The sequence below is a fragment of the Monodon monoceros genome, unplaced genomic scaffold (genome assembly GCF_005190385.1).
Source record: "Monodon monoceros isolate NGI ecotype Baffin Bay Population unplaced genomic scaffold, NGI_Narwhal_1 Super_Scaffold_18, whole genome shotgun sequence".
NCBI lineage: Eukaryota > Metazoa > Chordata > Mammalia > Artiodactyla > Monodontidae > Monodon > Monodon monoceros.
In genome coordinates this window covers 15,378,215-15,397,136 of record NW_021703774.1, presented here as the reverse complement: position 1 = coordinate 15,397,136, position 18,922 = coordinate 15,378,215, and the positions used below count along the sequence as shown (strand labels likewise).

The 18,922-nt window shown below is 46.8% G+C and overlaps 1 protein-coding gene across 4 annotated transcripts in view; it reads left to right on the top strand.

Moving 5' to 3' along the window:
- Positions 1-2,752: 2,752 nt before the first annotated feature.
- Positions 2,753-18,922, top strand: part of ESRRG (estrogen related receptor gamma) — a 633,249-nt gene continuing 617,079 nt past the window's right edge. For 2 of the 4 annotated variants that reach the window (XM_029230486.1, XM_029230488.1), the window contains exons 1-2: positions 2,792-2,813; positions 4,543-4,750. In XM_029230486.1, coding sequence (XP_029086319.1) covers positions 4,749-4,750 — 2 coding nt within the window. In that variant the 5' untranslated portion in view covers positions 2,792-2,813; positions 4,543-4,748. Of the gene's footprint in view, positions 2,814-4,542; positions 4,751-5,294; positions 5,347-18,922 lie in introns of those variants that run through there. The other 2 variants (XM_029230489.1, XM_029230490.1) reach the window with 2 other exon arrangements.

Sequence of the window (18,922 nt, the reverse complement as noted above, 5' to 3'; positions counted from 1 at the left end):
TCACCGGGATTCTCGGCCACCGCTTTCACTAACAGAGAGGTCGGTCCATTCGAAAAGCCCCGGCTCGAGCCTTCAGTTTAGGCCCAAGGCAGGCTGGGTAGCAATGGCCTTGGGGATCTTCCCTCCCGTTCCCGCAACTCCCACGCCAAGGGTCAAGTCGCGTTAAAGGATGTAAGGAGCCCGCTCCAGGAGCCGGTCATTTACTCTTTGTCTTTGTGTATTGCTCATACACCTATAGGCGAGAGAAACATTCACAGAAAGAGAGCGAACTGTTGCGATTTGCACCCCCTCCCGCTCCTGGAACGCAGGCAATTCCTCGCACGCATCTGGCGGCGCGGGCCGAGCGGTATCCGCGCGGCTCATATACATATTTCGAGGGGGAGACCGGGCAGCCGCTTCATCGCCGGGTCAATGTGTTAATTAAAAGTTGGTGCGAGTTGGTCAGCACGCAGTCCCAGAGGCGCTTAACAGCATGCAATTAACACACAAGGCAAATCTTTTTGAAGATACCAGAATTGAAGACCTCCCAAAGAAACTCCACCCTGCCCCCGCCCTGAACGTGAAATCGCAATGGCAAATAAGGGAAAAGTCATTAAAAGACGTAATTCAATGTGGGCCGCCGTTTCTTGAAGGGGGTCGAGCTAGAAAAAAATTTCCCTAAATCTATATATTTCAAAAATAAATAGCAAATTGATTTTTTTTTCCCCCTGCAGGACGTGCAGGCACGAGATCCGTTTCCCTGCGTTCCCACCCCATGTATATTAAACAGCGGGCGAGCGGCAGCCGCGTGGCGCGGTGACCTAGCGAGCGGCGGGAGTCCCCCGGTCTCCGCGCAGGTCCCCGCGCCGCCTCCGCCGCCGATCGCAGAGAGGTCTCTTGCAGCAAGATTGGTTTTTACATCCAGGGATAATTACCGCACGCTCACTTGCCTGGCGTCCTTTATATTTTCAAAGTGCTGGGAGTGTGTGTGTGTGTGTGTTGTTAGAGTCATTCTAGATAAAATATATTGATATGAAAAGTAAAAGTGTTGGCGGAGACACTTAATATCATCATTGACACCAGCGGAGAAGACGGTCCAGATTTCAATCGCCCGAGGCTGCTTCTGCCAGCTCGCGCCTGCCCTTAGTTTTTAGCCCCTTGCACTCGGTTCTCAGGCCTCCACGAGTCAGTTTGCTTCTATTTGTCTTTTAATTCGGGTTGATTCATTTAATGTTTTTTTCTCACCTCTCAGAGCTAAACAAAGACCCTGATCTGTTAGCCCCCTATTCTCCTCACAGACACACGGGCATGCGCGCGTGTACACACACACACACACACACACACACACACACACACCCCACTCTGCAACTTCCTCACTTCCCGGGGCTTGCAGAAGTCAGGTGAGGACTTGGTGCCCCACTGGCCACCTTGAGGCCACAAGTAAACTTCTTGGTTATCATCCTAGACTTGTGTCTTAGGATGGTTTGGTTTCAGAGATGACATGTGATTCTATCACCAACACCACACAAGGGGACGGGAGTAACCATTCTAATCAATTAATTGTATGTGTTGTATCTAAAGGGCGTGCCTTATTGATGACACCTAATGAAGCAAATAATGGATTTGCAGTATCTTGGCTATCCATCTGGTCCTTCTAGAAACCTGGATGTTAAGGAGAGATGGATAGTGATGGATGGAGAGAAGGAGAGAGAGAAAGGGGAGGGGAGGGGGGGAAGACAAGGGGTCGGCTATAGATCCTCGGAAACGGATCAGATTTGTTGAGTGTCAGCTTGAAGAAGGCAGACTGAGCCGTGATTTAAACACGGGCAGTATCACTGTTAACTAGTGTCCCATGACTGCCCCACCCCCAGTCTGCCTTCGTGCCGCTCCCTCCTTTTCTCCCTTTTGTAGGATACAGAAGGTGAATAATGAAACCATTTTGCTAATAGTTTATGAGCCATGAGATTGGAAATGTATATGGATAGACGGGAGCACCAGACTAAAATCATTTGAAAGAAGCTTGAGGCTTGGCAGAGAAAGAAACCTGCCGTGTCCTCTCTCCCCAGCCCGGAGCGGAATGGGACGGATGAGGTGACCTCGTGCCTCTCCGCTCCGTCCGAGGGCAGCAGATTGGCCCGTCCTCCCGCCAGCCTCTTACCCTCCTCGTCTCCCCGAGGGGCTGGAGCGAGAGGGAGATGAATTGGGGCGATGGCCAGATAGCGCGAGCGGGAGATAATCGTTATCACCAGGATTTTTCTTCCAGTGATGGGATCTAAACAGATCTGTCACACTGGGCAGCCTTCCCCGAGGCAGGAAACAATAGACGTGAACTTCGCGGTGAAGACAGCCACGGGGACGCTGTCTGCACGTGTGTCATTTCTGTCCCCATAGGGCCTGTTCCCCCAGTACCAACACCCAGAACCTTCCAGAAACGCCGCAAGCCCCCATCTGACTCCCATACTCGGCCCGCAAGGAGGTTCTCATCCGCTTTCTTCGCGGAGTTACCGCAGTTTCAAAGCCCTGGGCTCCAGGGGCTGGATGAAGGGGAACTTGAGGGATTGTGGGGAGGGGGTGGGTGAGGGGAAAGGAGAGGCGCCGGCCTGGCCCCTCTCTTCCCAGTCCACACAGGGGCCCCAAAGCCTGGGGAAATCCTCGAAGACAGCTCGAAACAGTGGCCCAAGCCAATGGCCCGCGAGAGACCGCCCCACATCTGGCCGAGAGTCCCGGAGCGCGAGGGCGCGCGGGAGAGGGCGGGGGCGGGCTCGCTGGAGGCGCAGGCTCCGGGGCCGGGCTCCCCAGCCGGGTCAGCAATCGGAGCGGGAAGGCCAGGACAGGTACGTAGCCAGGGGAGCTTAAGCCAGACGCGAGAGGCCCGGGACGCCCGGGCTCCGTCCAGTTCCGTCTGGGAGCACCCTTAAGCTGGCTTTGGGCCGGGGCGGAGAGGTCACCCCCCGCGGGCTCGGGGCCCTTGGGGAAGCGAGGGAAGCGCAGCTGTCTGCCCGGCGCCCAGGGAGCGCGGGCTTCGGATGGCTGAAAATGCCGCGCGCACCCGCCTGCGTGGAGTCGAGGGCGGTGGACGCACCCTGCAGGGAGACCGGCCACTGAAACCCCCTTAGCACCTGTCTTTCTCCTGTCCTGCCAAACTCGGCTGGAGTCTGGGATAAAGCAAAATAACTTTTCCGTTTACGGGGGAGGTAACCGGCGGGAAGTAGTATTAGAAGAAGCGGGAAGCGGGTGGCAACGCCCTGCCCCCAACTGCGTGGAGGACCCTCTTCGATTTTCTTCCAGGGGTAGGGGTAGAGGTGAGACCTAAGCCATTTCAGTTTATAGGGGGTGCCCGGGGGCGCTGGGCGGGGCAGGCAGTGAAAAGAAAGAGCGCCACCGTTCTCCGGCTCCCCTCTCCCCCAGCTTGAGGCCGTCTTTAGGCCCCTTGGGTGGGCTTGGCTCCCTGCTCTGCAGGCCTTGCCTCGACTATGGAGCCTCCAAAGAGAATCCGTGCAACCTCCTTTCACCTGCGGCGTCCTCAATTTCTCAGTCCCCCCACAGCCAACCCTATTAGACCATACCATTGACTCTGGTTGATGTGAGACACCCAGGATACATTTAGCGAAGCAAACTCTTGAATTGGGGAGTTTGGAGTGGAGAGCTAGCGTCTGTCGTTCTCGGGGGGTGGGTTTATTTTTGAGAAAGCACCTGGCATAAAAATGAAAACCTTACTAACCCAATCAGCGTTCGCAGTCTGGCCCTGGCTCAAGGAAAGCGGGAGGGTGGGCGGCGAGTGGCCGTCAGGACTCACAGTCACCAAGGATCTCTTCCGGTCGGCAGGTGTGCGCCGGCTCGGCGAAAAGGCGGCCGGCCCCGGGGCGCCACCGGGCAGGACGCGCTGCCTCTGAGTTTGCGGCCCCCGGGCGAGCGAGGACGTGACCCCGGGGCACGCCTCCGTAACCTCGGCGGGTCATGACCGAGGGTTCAAGTAAAGTTGCTGCGGGGGGAGGGTGTTGCTAGCCCTGGGGTGTTATGGTTGACCCCCGGGAGAGGAAACCTACACTCTACGAACTCCTTTGTGCCTTCTGCCCTCACCGTGTCGCAGTTCCCTCCCAAACACGGGGTTATCTAAATTCCCGTCCTGGCGGCTCAAGAAAACCTCAAATCCTGGCAGTATCCCGCTTTCCTCATGTAATCCCAGGGGGAACCCGGCTCCGTGTGCCCTTCCCCGTCCCTGCTTCTACAGCCAACCCCTAGGATCCTCGCTCTCCCGGGCCTTTGCCCTTCCCAGCTGGTGCCTCTAGTGCCCAACTGGGGTTGCGGTGGGGGGAGCCAAAGAGGCGGAGTAACCCCTCTCCTTGCAAAAATAACAGAACTACTGGAAATTCTAATAAAACTAAATCCCACCTCCCCCAATCTGTCCCCCTCCCAAATCCTGCCTGGAGAGTTGCGGCGGAGGGATGTGTGGGGGGAGGCGGAGGGAGGGAGGGTCATCCCGGGAAAGGGGGATCCGGCGCAAATTTACGCCCGCGCCTCTCATTTGTTAGTTGATTCGGTCTAAAAGTTCGCTATTTATAGGCTACACTCGGCAGCCCGAATCCCCGCGCCCGCTTCCTTTGCAAAGTGAGAGAAGTCCCCGCGGCGCCGAGCGGCCCGTCTCGGTCGTGTCCCGTGATCTGTACTGTTCTGTTTCTGCCCTCACGCCGCAGGCAGCTGGGCACCTCGCGGGCAGCCCCGAAACCACCCACTGGCAGTAGTTGAGAGAGCGGCTCTGCAGTCCGACCATGTGAGTCCGCGCCTAACCGGGCTCGGCGCGCGCGCGGGCGGGCGGGCGGACGCGGGGGAGACGCTGCCGCTCGGCCGCCGGCCCAGCGCCCCTAGGGCTGGCCTCCGCCTCTGCCCCTGCGACCTCCAGCTCCTTTCTTCTCCCTCCTCCCGCTTTGATTTCTCCTTCCTCACTGTCTATTTCCGTGCTTCTCTGACTCTCCACTGCTCTCAACTTCCAGCTGAGTTTGGGCACAAAAAAGGCGACTGGCCTTTACGTGGGAGGCGGGGTGGGCTGGGCACGTCTGTTTCCTAAAGAAGAAAACTCTGTGGGTCTGGGGGAGGGGGAGGCGCGTACCGGAGGCGGCCTGGAGCGCGGCCCCGCGCGCGGCGGAAGGGGACGAGGCGCGTTCAGAGCGAGACCTTTCCTTTTGCCTTGGCACCGACCGACTGCAGGATGGGAATGCGGTGCTCACGAAGCCTCGCTGTTTGGAACCATCCCTCTACAATGGGGGGCGGGGGGGGCAGATGACTTAAACCGCCCCGGGCGAAAGGAGGGAAGATTGTGGGCGCTGGCCGAGGGTAGTGGGGAAATAGACTCAAGTCCCTGAATTACAGGTAGAATTGGGCGCTGCGACAACCTTTCTGCCCCGCGGCGGTGGACAGGACTCGCTTGCGGAGACAGCAAGGGCGCAAGCGGATCGTGGCCGTCCGTGGGCCTTGACCTTGTCTCCCTTTCCTACCTGCCAGCGCCTTAGACGATGCTTCTGTGGTTTTAGAACCCAGAAGTCAAGCGGGCGGGGAGCCTGGCAGGCAGGAAATGTTCCCCGGGCGAGAGGAGCGGCATGCGCGCGCGCGTGGCTGGGGAAAGGGCTATGCGCTCGGGGCCGCGGCCCGGCCGGATTTCCCGCAGGCGCGCGGCGGCGGCCATGAGCCTCGCGCAGGACTCTTCAAACCACCCTTTCCCCCCAGAGACCAGGTGCGACATTTGGGGGGTGGAGAAGGCTGTGACTGAAAATAACCGGGGGCTCGGAACCGTTTGGCCGGAGATCTGAGCCCCAGCGCTGAAGTGGAGAGAAGTTAGGAACCAGTGAGGGAACAACTGCGGCCTCGCTGGTCGCGTGCTCAGGGCCCTGTGCCCTCGCTGATTAGCTTCTTACCCGCCACCAATAGCTCCTCTCACGGTGGATAGCACACAATCTCCCTGCTGCCACCTCCCCAGAGCGCTCGGTCTGCCTGTGGATAGACTGATGTTGAGCGAAATCTCAGCACCGGTCTGTGGCAGCGCCCCAGAGGGGACTTGACTTTCCAAAGTGCGTGCACCTAGGATTCCCGGCACAGAAACGGGGGAGGGGTCTGAGCATAGGTTCCCCCTCTGCTCACTCTGCAGGGACCATCTGGCTCAGACCGGATGGGGGCCGCCCCTCCCTGGCCCAGAGCTGCCCGGATTCTCACCCCGGCCCGCCCAAAACAGCTTTCAGAAATTCAACTGCCAAGTTAAAAGCACTGGCAGGTTTCTCCTTCTATCCCTGGGCCGCAGGCGGGGTTATGCGTAGATGGCAAATTGATTACAATTTTATAGCCAGAAACTAGCGGCAGGGACCCATAAAGGTAGGAATTCAGGGATTGGGGGTGCGATGTCTTAGTGTCTCTCCTCCCAGCCCATTCTCCGAGAGTAAATGCCACTCAGCTCTCCTGTCACGGGTTTGTGTGAGTCTGGAGGCTTTTCGTTAAGTCCTAAGAGGAAGAAAAAGGAGGGAAGGAGACAGCGAGATCAAAGTAAGAAAGATGGAAGTTAAGAGGAAATGAGTCAGAGAAAAGACAGGATAAAAGGGAAGGTGTGCTCTAGCTAGCTGTCTTCCTCCTTGCCTCCTTGGAAAAGAGCACGATGTTTCGAGAGAGCGTTGGAGTTAGCCCAAGAGCATCCACCCTCACCCCAAGTTCTCTGACGTTAGTCGGCTGGGGAATGCGCCTCTGCCCGCGGTTTGATTCACTTGCGTAGTTTCCCCAGCTCGCGACCCTCAGCCACATGCAAATTCCCTGTCCCCAGGGCTGTACGACACGCTTCGCTCAGGAACTAGTCAAAGACGGAGAAGGCCCAGCGTGCGCTCGCCGCAACCCCTGCGGTTCTACTTCTGCACAGAACCTGGGGTCGGCAGGGGCGCGCTGTGCGCGGGCTCCGGGACGCCGGTGGGAGAGGAGTACTTGCCCAAATCATTCTGCTTTCAGGAATTTGGGGAACCAGTAGGGCTTTTCCCCCGTCTCTGACGGCATCTTAGAACTTGGGAGCTTTTGGGGCTCAGCGAAGTAAAATAAACTTGTCCTGGGCTCTGGCTTAGTTGTCTGAGTGCGATAGCCCTGGATCCTTCTTTTTCTCCCTTCCGGCTGCAGATTCTTTCCCGTCCCTGCCTTGCCACGCTCTGCCTCTGTTGCTCCAGACTCCTGAGGCTTTACCCGCAGGCGGGGGCTTTAGATAGGAAAGACCCCCAGTTCTCTTCCTCAGATTGAGTAAAAATGACCTTCCACCATCCAGACAAAATAAGAGAATAAACTTTGTGTATAAGGAAGGGGAGGTGAGGGCGGAGAACGGGGAGGCCGCTTAGTTTCCAAGTGAACTTACCTGCAAGGAAGAAGAAATTACGCTCTCTCCAAATAGGTCATGCTTTCAAGGAACCCTGGAAGGAGACAGGACTAGGGATTGTCCTCTTAACAAATTCTTCAGGTCTGTGACCTATAAACCCTAACACGTGATGGAGACGGGGGCGGGGGCGGGGGGCTTGGCAGAGAAGGCCACTTGTGCCCACCTGCGAGCAGGCCTTGCCCTTCTTAGATGATCTTAGATCATAAACACCTGACAGCCCTTAAGTTGTACTTTTCATGGTGCCGTGAGCTGCGCTACTGGGTCATCTGGGGCCTAAAGCAGAGGTTAGGACCCACTCCAGTGCCTCTCTATCCCTTTCCCCAGATATACCTTTGACTCTGCTGGGTGTGTGTGGATGGATGAAGGGAGGGGTCACTTTTCCTAAAAGCTGGAACAGTTCCTTTCCCTATGCCCATCACCAATCTTTCTCGGGTCAGTAACCCCAGGACTCCAGCAATTCCAATTCCTAGCTTTTGTGCTGTTCTTTATACGAGACTTCTCTTATGAAGAAGTGAAAACTTAGAGGAGCTGAGTTCAGTCTCCTTCCAAGATTGCAGTTGATCATAAATTTGCACACACCTGGGCAAAGAGCTGAGGTCTGCAACACCAGCGGAAAGAGGGGTTAAGGAGAACCCAGAGAAGATCTAAGTGACTCTGCTTGGCAAACAAGTTCCATTAACTCCACGCTTGCCTCTTGTGTTTCACCAGTTTAACCTCACTTTTCCCCCTTAAATGAGGAAAAAGAATTCTCCACTTACGTGACTATTTTGGCCACACGTTCAGATGTATATTCTGGCCAAGCATTTTCAGAATTGGACCATCGAATACATATGCTATCTGTAAAGTCTTCTGTGCACTCTTCCATCTCACTTAATTTTGACATAAAATATCCACATTTCTTTTCATCTAGTTCTTGTTCACCTTCAACAGTTGGTTTCAGTTTCTATATTTCTCAAATTTCCTTGCAATAACAGTACATGAACCAGATATGCTTAGCTTCTGTGAGACGGGGTTATTCCCTCTGCAATTCTCCAGGTGGTTCTGGCTAAAACCATCGTTGCTTTCACCTGAAAGAGAGGCTTACTTGAGATGAAAGTGAGGGGCTTTTTTTAAAACTCATATTATCTAAATACTTGCTCTTTTGTTTTCTTCTGCCTCTGTGGAATAAACCCAGTCATATTAATATTTAAATAGACATGTCACGAAAGATACACGTGGCTTTTTATGTAGAAATTTTCTTTTAGATTTAAAAAATCATAGCTTAGGTATTTAACGTAATTTCAGGAAATTGTATCTTTGAAATCCATTGGCAGCTAGATTTATTTGCAGAACTTTCCATATAACTTTGTCACGCTTCTTTACAATTATATCCTCTGATCGTAACGGTGTCTGCTGTCAACTGCTTAACAAATACAGATTGTTTATAGATTCAGAGGAGATTTTTTTCCAACTTTAAAATTCGTTCAACATTTCCCTTTATATAACCTAGTTGACATGAAAGTTTGCAGCTCAGAAAAATTTAATTTGGAGCATATAATACATTCTACTGACCCATTTGTATAATTGCTATTTTATTGTTTATATTTTAATAGTTAAAAAGACATTTCTTTTTGGAAGAAAAGATATATATTTTATAAATATAAAACATATGTATATAAAAGAAATATATATCTTCTTTTTCAGGGAGGCCTACTGAATGATTAGTTTTTCTCCAATTTAAAAAGTTTTTTCTATATGTCATTGTTTCCTGTTCATTTATCTCATGTACATTAAGATTCAAATTACTGATTTATGATAAATCACATCACTCTTCTTACCAGAGTCATCAATATTTTATTATTTTAAATCAAGCATTTTAATGTGATTTCGAAGAGAGAAGGTTCCCACATATGTTCATTAATTGGTCAGTGCTGGCTAAATTGGCTAAACTATTAACAGGAAACATCTGGAAGTGGAAATGTAACATTGGAAAAGTTGGTGTTTTTACAGGGAAACTGATGAACCAAGAATGCCATTCAAGAGCAAAAGGGTTAATGACAAATGGCCTAGTGAAATAGAGGAAATAGGACAGCTTGTCAGCCACTGATCTTCTAGATGCAATATTTCACTCCTTAACATTATTTGAGTGAGGTATCGTGTGAAGTTACTTTGCAGGGAAGAAGAAGCTCTTGCTTTACCTACTGGGGATTCAAGCCAGTATTTTTTTTTTTTTAAGGAGGCAAAATTTTAGATACCGTAAAATCCAACATTTAAGTCGTTTTAAAGCATAGAACATAATGGCTTTTTACTATATTCACAGTGCTGTGCAACCATGACCACTATTTAAGTCCAGAACATTTTCATCACCCCAAAAGAAAACCTTGTACCCATTAAGCAATCTCTCCCTCTCCCACCTCCACCTTTGGCAACCACTAATCTGCATTCTGTCTCTATGGATCTGCCTGTTCTGCACATTTTATATCTGAAATCATTTAACATTTGGCCTTTTGTGCCTGACTTCTTTCACTTAACAGAGTATTTTCAAGGTTCATCCCTGTTGTAGCATGTGTTAGTACTTCCTTCTTCTTTATGGCTGAATAATATTTGACTTTATGGACATACCACATTGTGTTGATGGACATTTGGGTTGTTTCCACCTTTTGGCTATTATGAATAATGCTCTGTGAACATTCATTACAAAATTTGTTTGAACCTATGTTTTCAGCTCTTTGCTCGGTCGTTTCCTAACTCTGCGTTTAACTTTTTGAGGAATCACCATACTGCTTTCCACAGTGGCTACACAGTTTTATAGTCCTACCAAAAATGTCTGAGAGGTCCAACTTCTCCACATCTTTGTCAACATTTATTTTATTTAAATATTTATTTTTATTTAAATATTTATTTATTTTATTAAAAAAATTAAAGCCACCTTCGCTTGCCAATTCTCCATTGCATCCATTTATTTTTATTTAAATATTTATTTATTTTATTAAAGAAAAATTAAAGCCACCCTAGTGGGTGTAAGTGGTATCTCACTGTGGTTTTGATTTGCATTTCCCTAATGACTAATGGTGCTGAGTGCCTTTTCATGTGCTTGTTGGCCATTTGAATATCTTCTTTGGAGAAATGTCTATTCACTGTCTTTGCCTCCTTTGAAATTGGTTGTTTGTCTTTTTGTTGTTGAATTATAAGAGTTTTTATGTATTCTGAATAATAGATCTTTAGCAGATATACGATTTGCAAATATTTATATCTTCTCCCTTTCTCTGGGTTGTTTTTCACCTGCTTGGTATTGCCCTGCAATTCACAAAAGTTTTTAATTTTGATAAAGTCCAATTTAGTTGAAGTTATTTTTAACAATAGGTACATTCCTCACCCATGCTAAAACTCAGGTTAAACACAAGACAAAATAAAAATTTTAAATGCTAAACCCTAAAAAAAGAGAAAACTCTTCTGTAATGCGAGAGAGCAACTTTATCAAATGTAGATTATCAGGGAGTGTGTAAAGTTACTGCTGTTGTACAAGAAAAGGAAACAGCTATGGCTACATTGACCTTTTTCTTCAAAGAAGTCCTGTGTTATTCAGGACCTGCTGAATGAGATGTTTTATCTCAGGATGACAGTAGTTTTTTTAAAAATTATCATTATCAAATTCATCTACCAAGAAATTTCAAATAGTCTCCTCTGTTTAAATAACATTCAGGATATGCTTTAAACCAACAACAACCAGGAAGATCAAAGAAAAGGTGTTTCTAGCCTAGCAGTTTTTAACACACAGCCACACACAGGCTGTGTAGTCAGGTGATATACTTGTAAAATTCCTGGGAGAAAGGTCTTGTGGAGTCAGAGAGAAGAGAAACTAAATTATTGCAAAACATGTTAAAAACAAAAATTAATGAAAGAGGAAGAATAGAAATTGACATTATTAAGTGTTGAGGCTTTGCCAATTCTCTCAATTTGGCTGTTTTTAGGTAATTAATTTATGGGTTAAAAAAAAACAAACAGTGGTTTGAACCAGCTCTTCATTTAATTTCCTTATTTAGTTATTGAGGAAGAAAGATTATGATGAACACCGATGGACACATCTCTGATTCTGTTCATTGGAACTCATGGACTGGATTCTGACATCTGCCATGTTATGGAATATCGTATTGGGCAAACCACTGGACTCTTTCTAAGTGTCCACACATGGAGTTCTTGCATGACCCACATGCATGGCTGTCATCCTGAACAGCCCTGAAAGATCTTGAGGGAAACTGAGTTTCCTTCTCTGCAGGGTAACACCTTCATCCCCCAGTTATGGTGGGGAAAAAGGGAATAATACTTGCGAAAATGATAAGGCATTTTGAAGTTCTAGTGTGTTTTCTTGTTTGTGTAGCACTTACAATGTACCAGATATGCCTTAAGATTTAATAAATGTTAAAAACTTAAGTCCGCAAACAACCCTATGAGGTAGGTACGATTTCCCCTCATTTTATAGGTGAGAAAAGGGAAGCGTGGAGATTTTATATAACTTGCCCAAATCATATAGCTGATAAGTGGCAGAGTTAGATTTTTGAAACCCAGGTAGTCTGGCTCCAGAGTCCATGTTCTTACGACTCCATCCTGTTGGTTACATTTAAAATCTTGAGATTTCAGATGAAAATTGGAGTCTCTGTATTAATGGATTTAATCAGTGTTTACTGAGTACCTCTTATTTGCCAGACTTCTCTTGAAACACTGGAACGTCTAGGAATGCTGGGGCCGCACTATGGCATTCTCTCCCGGCAACAGTCAGCGGGGGTCCAGTGGTCCCTGCCATCTTTTGATGGGGTCACCCGACTTCGCTTGATTCATTCACTTGTTTACTTGCGTGAGTCCTATAATCAATCACACTTGTTACTGCTAACATGAGCCCCAGGCAAGGAAAATAGATCACAATCAAAATAGTAAGCAGGAAGGCAATAATAAATATAGAAAATAAACATCATGGCATGAATTTAGTTTTGCAGAGTTCTCTTGCTGCTATCATTAACTGCAGATCAGTGAGCGAGAGAGATTGGTTGGGTACCCAGTGAGTACTTGAGGTGAGGAACAAGTACTTGTAAAATTTAGATGTTTAAAATCAGAAAGGCAACAAAAACCAACACACACAGAATAATATCAATTAACATACAGGAAAAAAATTTTTTACCACCAATTGGAAATCTTTAGTCATTAGTCTTTTAGGCAGGTATCTTTCAGTCAGGAAAGAGTTTGTTTCATTGTTTTAGACACAAAAGGTAAATAACAAGCAATATCAGATCTATTCCGAAAAGCAGGCTTCAGAATATACCACAAATTGGGAAACAATCAACCCTCTGTCTTGGGTTTTCAAAAGACTGGTTCATGCAGTGTGATTGAGGAGTGTTCATAGCGATTACCCCGAATGCTACAGGCTCCAGAAGAATCTTCTGAATGGAGAGAGAATTAAAGATGCCAAATACTGTATTATCATTATATATATTCCATTGCATCCTAATTTCCGAACATGGTTAATTATTATTAATGAGGATACTTGGTAAGCAAGAACTTTCCTCTTGTAAATGTGTAGATGCCAACCAAAGAGTTAACTCTAGCTGTTTGCCAACTTAAGAGTGAAGAGTCCACTTTTCAGAGGTCTGGTACCAAGCAGAGGAAGTTTTTTAACATTCAGTGCATTGTGTTCAGTGTCACATAGCTGGGCTTTCACCATGATTTGGCCAATATTGGGTCCATAAGCCTGAGTCAAGTGTTCTGTGGAAGTTTGTCGGGTGGCTTGACATGGATACACACAGTACTATTGGTCCAGCCCTGTTTTATCTGTTTTAAATCATCCGCAGAAACACCTTATGTGTTGAACACTTCCTGTGGTTAGTTTGTTGACTACTGTAGAATGATGGTGAACTTGCCGATTCAGCACACGGTGTGTGTTGACTACCGGCTGGCTTTTAATGCTATGAGGTGGGTGGGAAAGTAGCGAGGTAGATCGGTTCAGAGAAATATTGTGACTCCCATAGGGAGGAAAGTGAGACTTAGAGGTGACTGCCCATGACCACACAGGTAGTGAGGGTACAGATTTGGGCCTCAAACCCAGTCTTCTGATACCAAGTCAAAGGCTCCTCTTCCACGTCTCTTGATCAGCATTTTTGAGAGTGTTTTTCCCCTGAACCCCTATGTCAAAATGTCCTGAGATGTTTGTATAAAGTGTAGACTCCTAGGACCTGCTTTAGAAATACTGAATCCCTAGGATTCAGCAATCTTAATAGTCCCCTCAATATATTTATACACAGTATATGTTAGGGTACGCAGGTCTAGATACTAAAAATGTTGAAATATTTGGTTAGGTCAGTTTGACACTAAGATCGTTGGAAGAGAAAAAAGAAATCTTCTGACCACAAACAAGAAATGCCAGTGTACTCTTTTTTTTTTTTTTTTTTTTTGCAATACGCGGTCCTCTCACTGTTGTGGCCTCTCCCGTTGCGGAGCACAGGCTCCGGACGTGCAGGCTCAGTGGCCATGGCTCACGGGCCCAGCCGCTCCGCGGCATGTGGGATCTTCCCAGACCGGGGCACAAACCCATGTCCCCTGCATTGGCAGGTGGACTCTCAACCACTGCGCCACCAGGGAAGCCTCAGTGTACTCTTAATAGTTACCTCACAAATTGGGATTTAAATAAGAGATTCAGAGAGATCTTCCCACTTGGGGAAGTTGTTCTTATTTGAAATATTCCATAGAAGTGGGATTTTTTTATCACATCGTTTTATAAAGCATGTTCTGTAGGACCCTGCTTCCACGGGATATTCATTAATTCAGCAAATACTTATTAAAATGTCAAATACCATGTGAAGTACGTGATGAGCAACAGTGAAGGAACACTGACCTCCTGGAACCCAGTCTATTGAGGAAAGACATTAACAGATGTTTTGCCCCCAAAGCTTTCTTTGTAGAAAAATTTGTGAAATAATGGGTTTAACAGATTTCTTCAGACAGGTACATTTCAGAGCCTTCAACATACCTAATATGTGCTGTAAATATCTGAGAGAGGATTATTGTATGTGATGTCTTCTAGACGTATTGTAGCATCCTTTGGGTAAAGGTCACCTCCTACGTCTAGTACTCTACAGAACACCATTTGGAACACACTGTCCTTACACATTCCAGTGAAATCCTGTGCCCTTGAAGGCTCAAATCTGTGTCACTGGTAGAGAAGGGGGGGTATTATAAAAGTGGACCCCCACTGCAGCCCCAACCCCCAGGGTAGTATTGTTCTGATAGCCTAGTGAACAGTGGGATGAGCAATGGGCAGACTTCGGCCAAAGACCTAGTGTCCAGGGATATAGATCAGCTTTGGGCTGTCTTCAGAGGTAGGTCAGGTGTGAATTTGAACACGGAGTGGATCCCTGGATGTGTCTCTGGTCTCTCAACTGGAGAGTGGCGAAGGCAGAAGAATCGTTTCCACATGTTCCAGAGATTCTGAATCCACCTTGGAGCATTGGGTGCAGGAAGAGTACCATTTAATGGGAACCACTTGCCAGTCTCCCTACATGGAAGACTGGATATTACTGGAGGTGCACCCAGCCTTTGACTAGGTGTATGTCATTAGATTATTTGCTGAAAAATACTTCCTTTCTATGCATTGCCTGCTTATACCAGGATAGTTGTTGGGAAACGGAAAATATAGGTATTTCCAGCAGGCTGCCTAAGTCCAATGACTCCCAGGTTTTTGTTTTTGTTTTTCCTTGTTCATCTTTTTCTCAGGCAGTGACTCTATGTAAAAAGAACAAAGTGACTTGGCTCAGATAACTCACAGTGGTGAGTTCACCTGATGGGTGGATTTAAATAGTTTGGTTGTTGACATTTATCAAATTACCCGGAGAATTGCCACATCGCCACCTCGATTCATGAATGTGGAGAGTTCTTAAAGAAGCCTCTTCAGAATTGTTTGTTTTTCTTAGTTATCATAATATTTAAAGGTATGTTGCTTTATTGTTCGTTAAGTACATGCTTTATTCAAAGGCAGATCCTACCATATGCTTGTTCATGGATATACAAAATAAAATAAAGAAATGGAGCAGTTTCCCAATAATTCAAGTGGTCATCACCTGCATATATAAATACTTAAGACAAACTGCTTTTGTCCCTGCCTTTCTAGAGCTGCCTAAATAAATGTTAACCTTTTCATTCTTTGTGAGGGGATATCAGATCTCTAAGTGTTGGTCTCTGGAATTCAAAGTCTAAATTCGGTTTACTCTTTTAGTCACTTTGAACAAGAGGAGTTAAATGCAGTTGCTGTCTTCAGGGAGGTTACAGCTTAGGCTGGGAGGTAGTCAGGAAGGGTAAAAACATATATTGTTATGATATCATACAGCTGTCTGGTAAGTGCTACAGGAAGAGTTTTAAGCATGGTGATGGTGGTTCAAAGGAGTTTAATCTGGCCATGAAGAATTAGGAACAACTGACTGCAGGAGATTGCTGTGAGATTGGTCTGTAAAAATAGATAGAGGTGGCTTTGGTGGAGCAGCAAAGAGAAGAAACGGGCGTTGGGTTTTATATATAAGGCAAGAATGTGAATAAAGACACAGAAGTGGGAACATATAAGGCCTGTTTGGGACACAGAAGAAGTGTATGTGGGAATGGAAGAAGAGGGGAAACCAACAGAGAAAAAGGTAGGACTTAACATTATTGAGGGCCCTTTAGCCATGATATACTGTCAGGTGTACTATCCATCCATTTTCACTTTTCATCCTTGCAATAAGCAGAAGACATTACTTTCAAGGTTGCTGTTCACCAAGATTCCGGTACCATTTCCATCGTGTAGCGTTTCTGCTGGGGAGCGACTGCCAAGGCGGGTACTACCATATTCCCTAGGCCCCTTTACCTTTGTTGGGACCAAATGCTTGTTCTCAACAATGAAATGTTTATGTACCTTCCAGGTTAACGTGGTTAGGAGCATGTGTGCCCTTTCCACCATGGACTATAGAAGGAAAAAGACTGTAAACAAAGGACTTCAAGGTCCTACAGGAGAAAGAGTCACTAGATAGAGGAGCCTGGGTCCTAGTCAGCATGCAACTGGACTTGACATAAATGGGAAGTAAATTTCTTTGAATAAATAAATAAGCTACTGAGATGTAGAGATTTATTGTTGTAGCAGCTAAGGTGACCTTAATTAATACAAGTATTATTACAGTCTTATATAATACTGGCTCATAGATGTAACTGACTCAAAATCACTTAAAAAATAACAAGTGGGGCCTAGATGCAAACCCAAGTCCATCTTCAGAATGTTCTCTTATTCTATTCCCATGGTTTTAACTACTGTCTACATGCTAGTAGGTATCAGTTCTCCATTGTTGGTCCAGACCTCTTTTGGGAGGTCCAGACTATTATCCAGTAGGTAGTTGCCTACCAGTTTTCCCTACTTGAAAGTCTGTTATTCAGGCCATAAAGTAAGCTCTCTTAAATAAGGCTCCAGGATACAATGGATTAAGTAAGTAGGTTTTTTCCCCCCTAGAATAAGTGGTTGGAGTGGAGTGCTTGTCCGGCCTATCTGCTTCACTCACCCTTTGGTTCTTTCCATAGTGTTTTCCTGCCGTCCTTTAAGGGGTTGTCCCTTTGGCACAGTTAAAACTAACCCAGCTCCTGGTTATCCAAGAAGAAATGCAACAATTTTTTTTTTTAAGCACATGACAGAGATTGCATACTTTGGTTCCTCTTCTACTATCAAGAGCTTAGCCACATGGATGGAGGGAGCCTGGGCATTGTGGTCACTCGTAGGTGGCTATGTGCTCAGCTGAAACAGTATTAGACGAAAGAGGAGAAGGAAGACTTTGAAGGATACCCATTGTTCTGGCACAAGCCTCTCAGATATTAAATCCCACTGGGTTTAGAAACACACTCAGCCATCTACCCAAATTGACTTCGTATCTTGTATTCCCTCACGTGGTTAATGACCACGCCCCCCCCCCACAGATGCCCAGAGACCAGGGTGATGCACTCTGACTTGTCCTTTCCCCTTACTCTCCATTGCCAGTCATTTTCATCTCTTAAATATCTTTTGAAACTGCCCACTCCACTTAATCCCCTGCTACCGTGTTGCTCTGTGCCTTCATCATCTCTCACGTAGACTTGTAGAGTGGCCTCCTAACTTGTCACCCTGTCCCCAACAGCAACCTGTCAAGGACATCCTTCACACTACCGTGAGAGTGATTTTTCGAAAATGCAAATCTGATGATCATTTTACTCCCTTTTTATGACCCTTCAGTGATTTCCCATGGCAGAAGTCCAAACTGCTTTGCAGCGCACAAAAGGCCCTCTGTGGTTTAGTCCCTGAATCTCTCCAGCCTCATTTCTGACCCTTTACTATTCTCCTCCCCCAAACAGATCACCCCCACAGCTTCAGTCATACTGAGTGATGCCAGACTGTTTCATTTCTTTGGCTCTCTGCTCATGTGTTCCTTCTGTCTAGTTTTCAAGACCCAACACAGCTGACACCTCTTCTGTGACATTATCCTAACACTTCTCCACTCTTTCCTTATTGTGTTTCATTTATTCCATGAATGCTATTGAATATCTGTCCATTTTAGGCTCGTTGTATTAATCATTGGATGTGAAGAGCAGACATAGATATGGTTCCTGCCCTTGTGGAGCTTACAGTCTAGTGGCAGAGTTGGACATCAATCAAATATTCCCACAAACAAATGTAAAATTACAACTGTGACAAATGCTATGAAGAAGGAAAATGAGTGTGATGATAGCCCATCGTAGGAGAATTTGACCCAGCAAGGGAGTAGAGAAGCGACTTTCACCCAGGAAGTATGCTTAAGTGAAATATACAAGATGAAATAACCAGGTGAGAAAAATGAATTGTAGGCAGAGGTAACGGTGTGTATCAAAACTTTAGGTTAGGGGGAAATTTGGGATTGCAGAAGAGGAAAACATTTCCCTTGACACTCTTAGGGTCCCTGGATGGATCTGAAAATTAAACAAAGACAGATTAACAGGAGAAAAGCACACACACTTATTTAATCTAACTTTTATGTGACATGGGAACCTTTATAAGGAAATGAAGACCCAAAGATATGGTTTGACCTGAATGGTTTTGTGCTGGGTTTGCTGAAGAGTGTAAAGTCGTGGGAAGGTATGAGAGGGCAAAAAGTGGGAGCTAAGTGAGTAAACTGGGGGAAACTTAGCAAGGAGTGTTCCTTTGGGTTCTTCTTCGTGTCCCTCCATCTTGGAGACAAGAACGTTCCTTCTCTCTGGGTATAGAGAGGGAACCTCTCACGTGAGGAAGACTTGCTTCAGGAGAGAGGATGGGGGTTGGTCAGAGGGACCTTTCTGCTTCTGCTATATTCTCAAACTCCTTCAGCTTAAAATATTCAGTATGCTAGGGCGCCATATTTTGGGGTCACACATCCCAAACCCCATCAGGATATATGAAGGGATTGAATAAAAAGCAGGTTCAGTGAGGGTATTGGTTTAAGGAATGAGGAACAGGATGAGACAGGAGAAGGAAGTAAGGGCAAGACTCTGAAGAACTTCATGAACCTGTTAACAGAGGTTTCTCTTTGTTCTAAG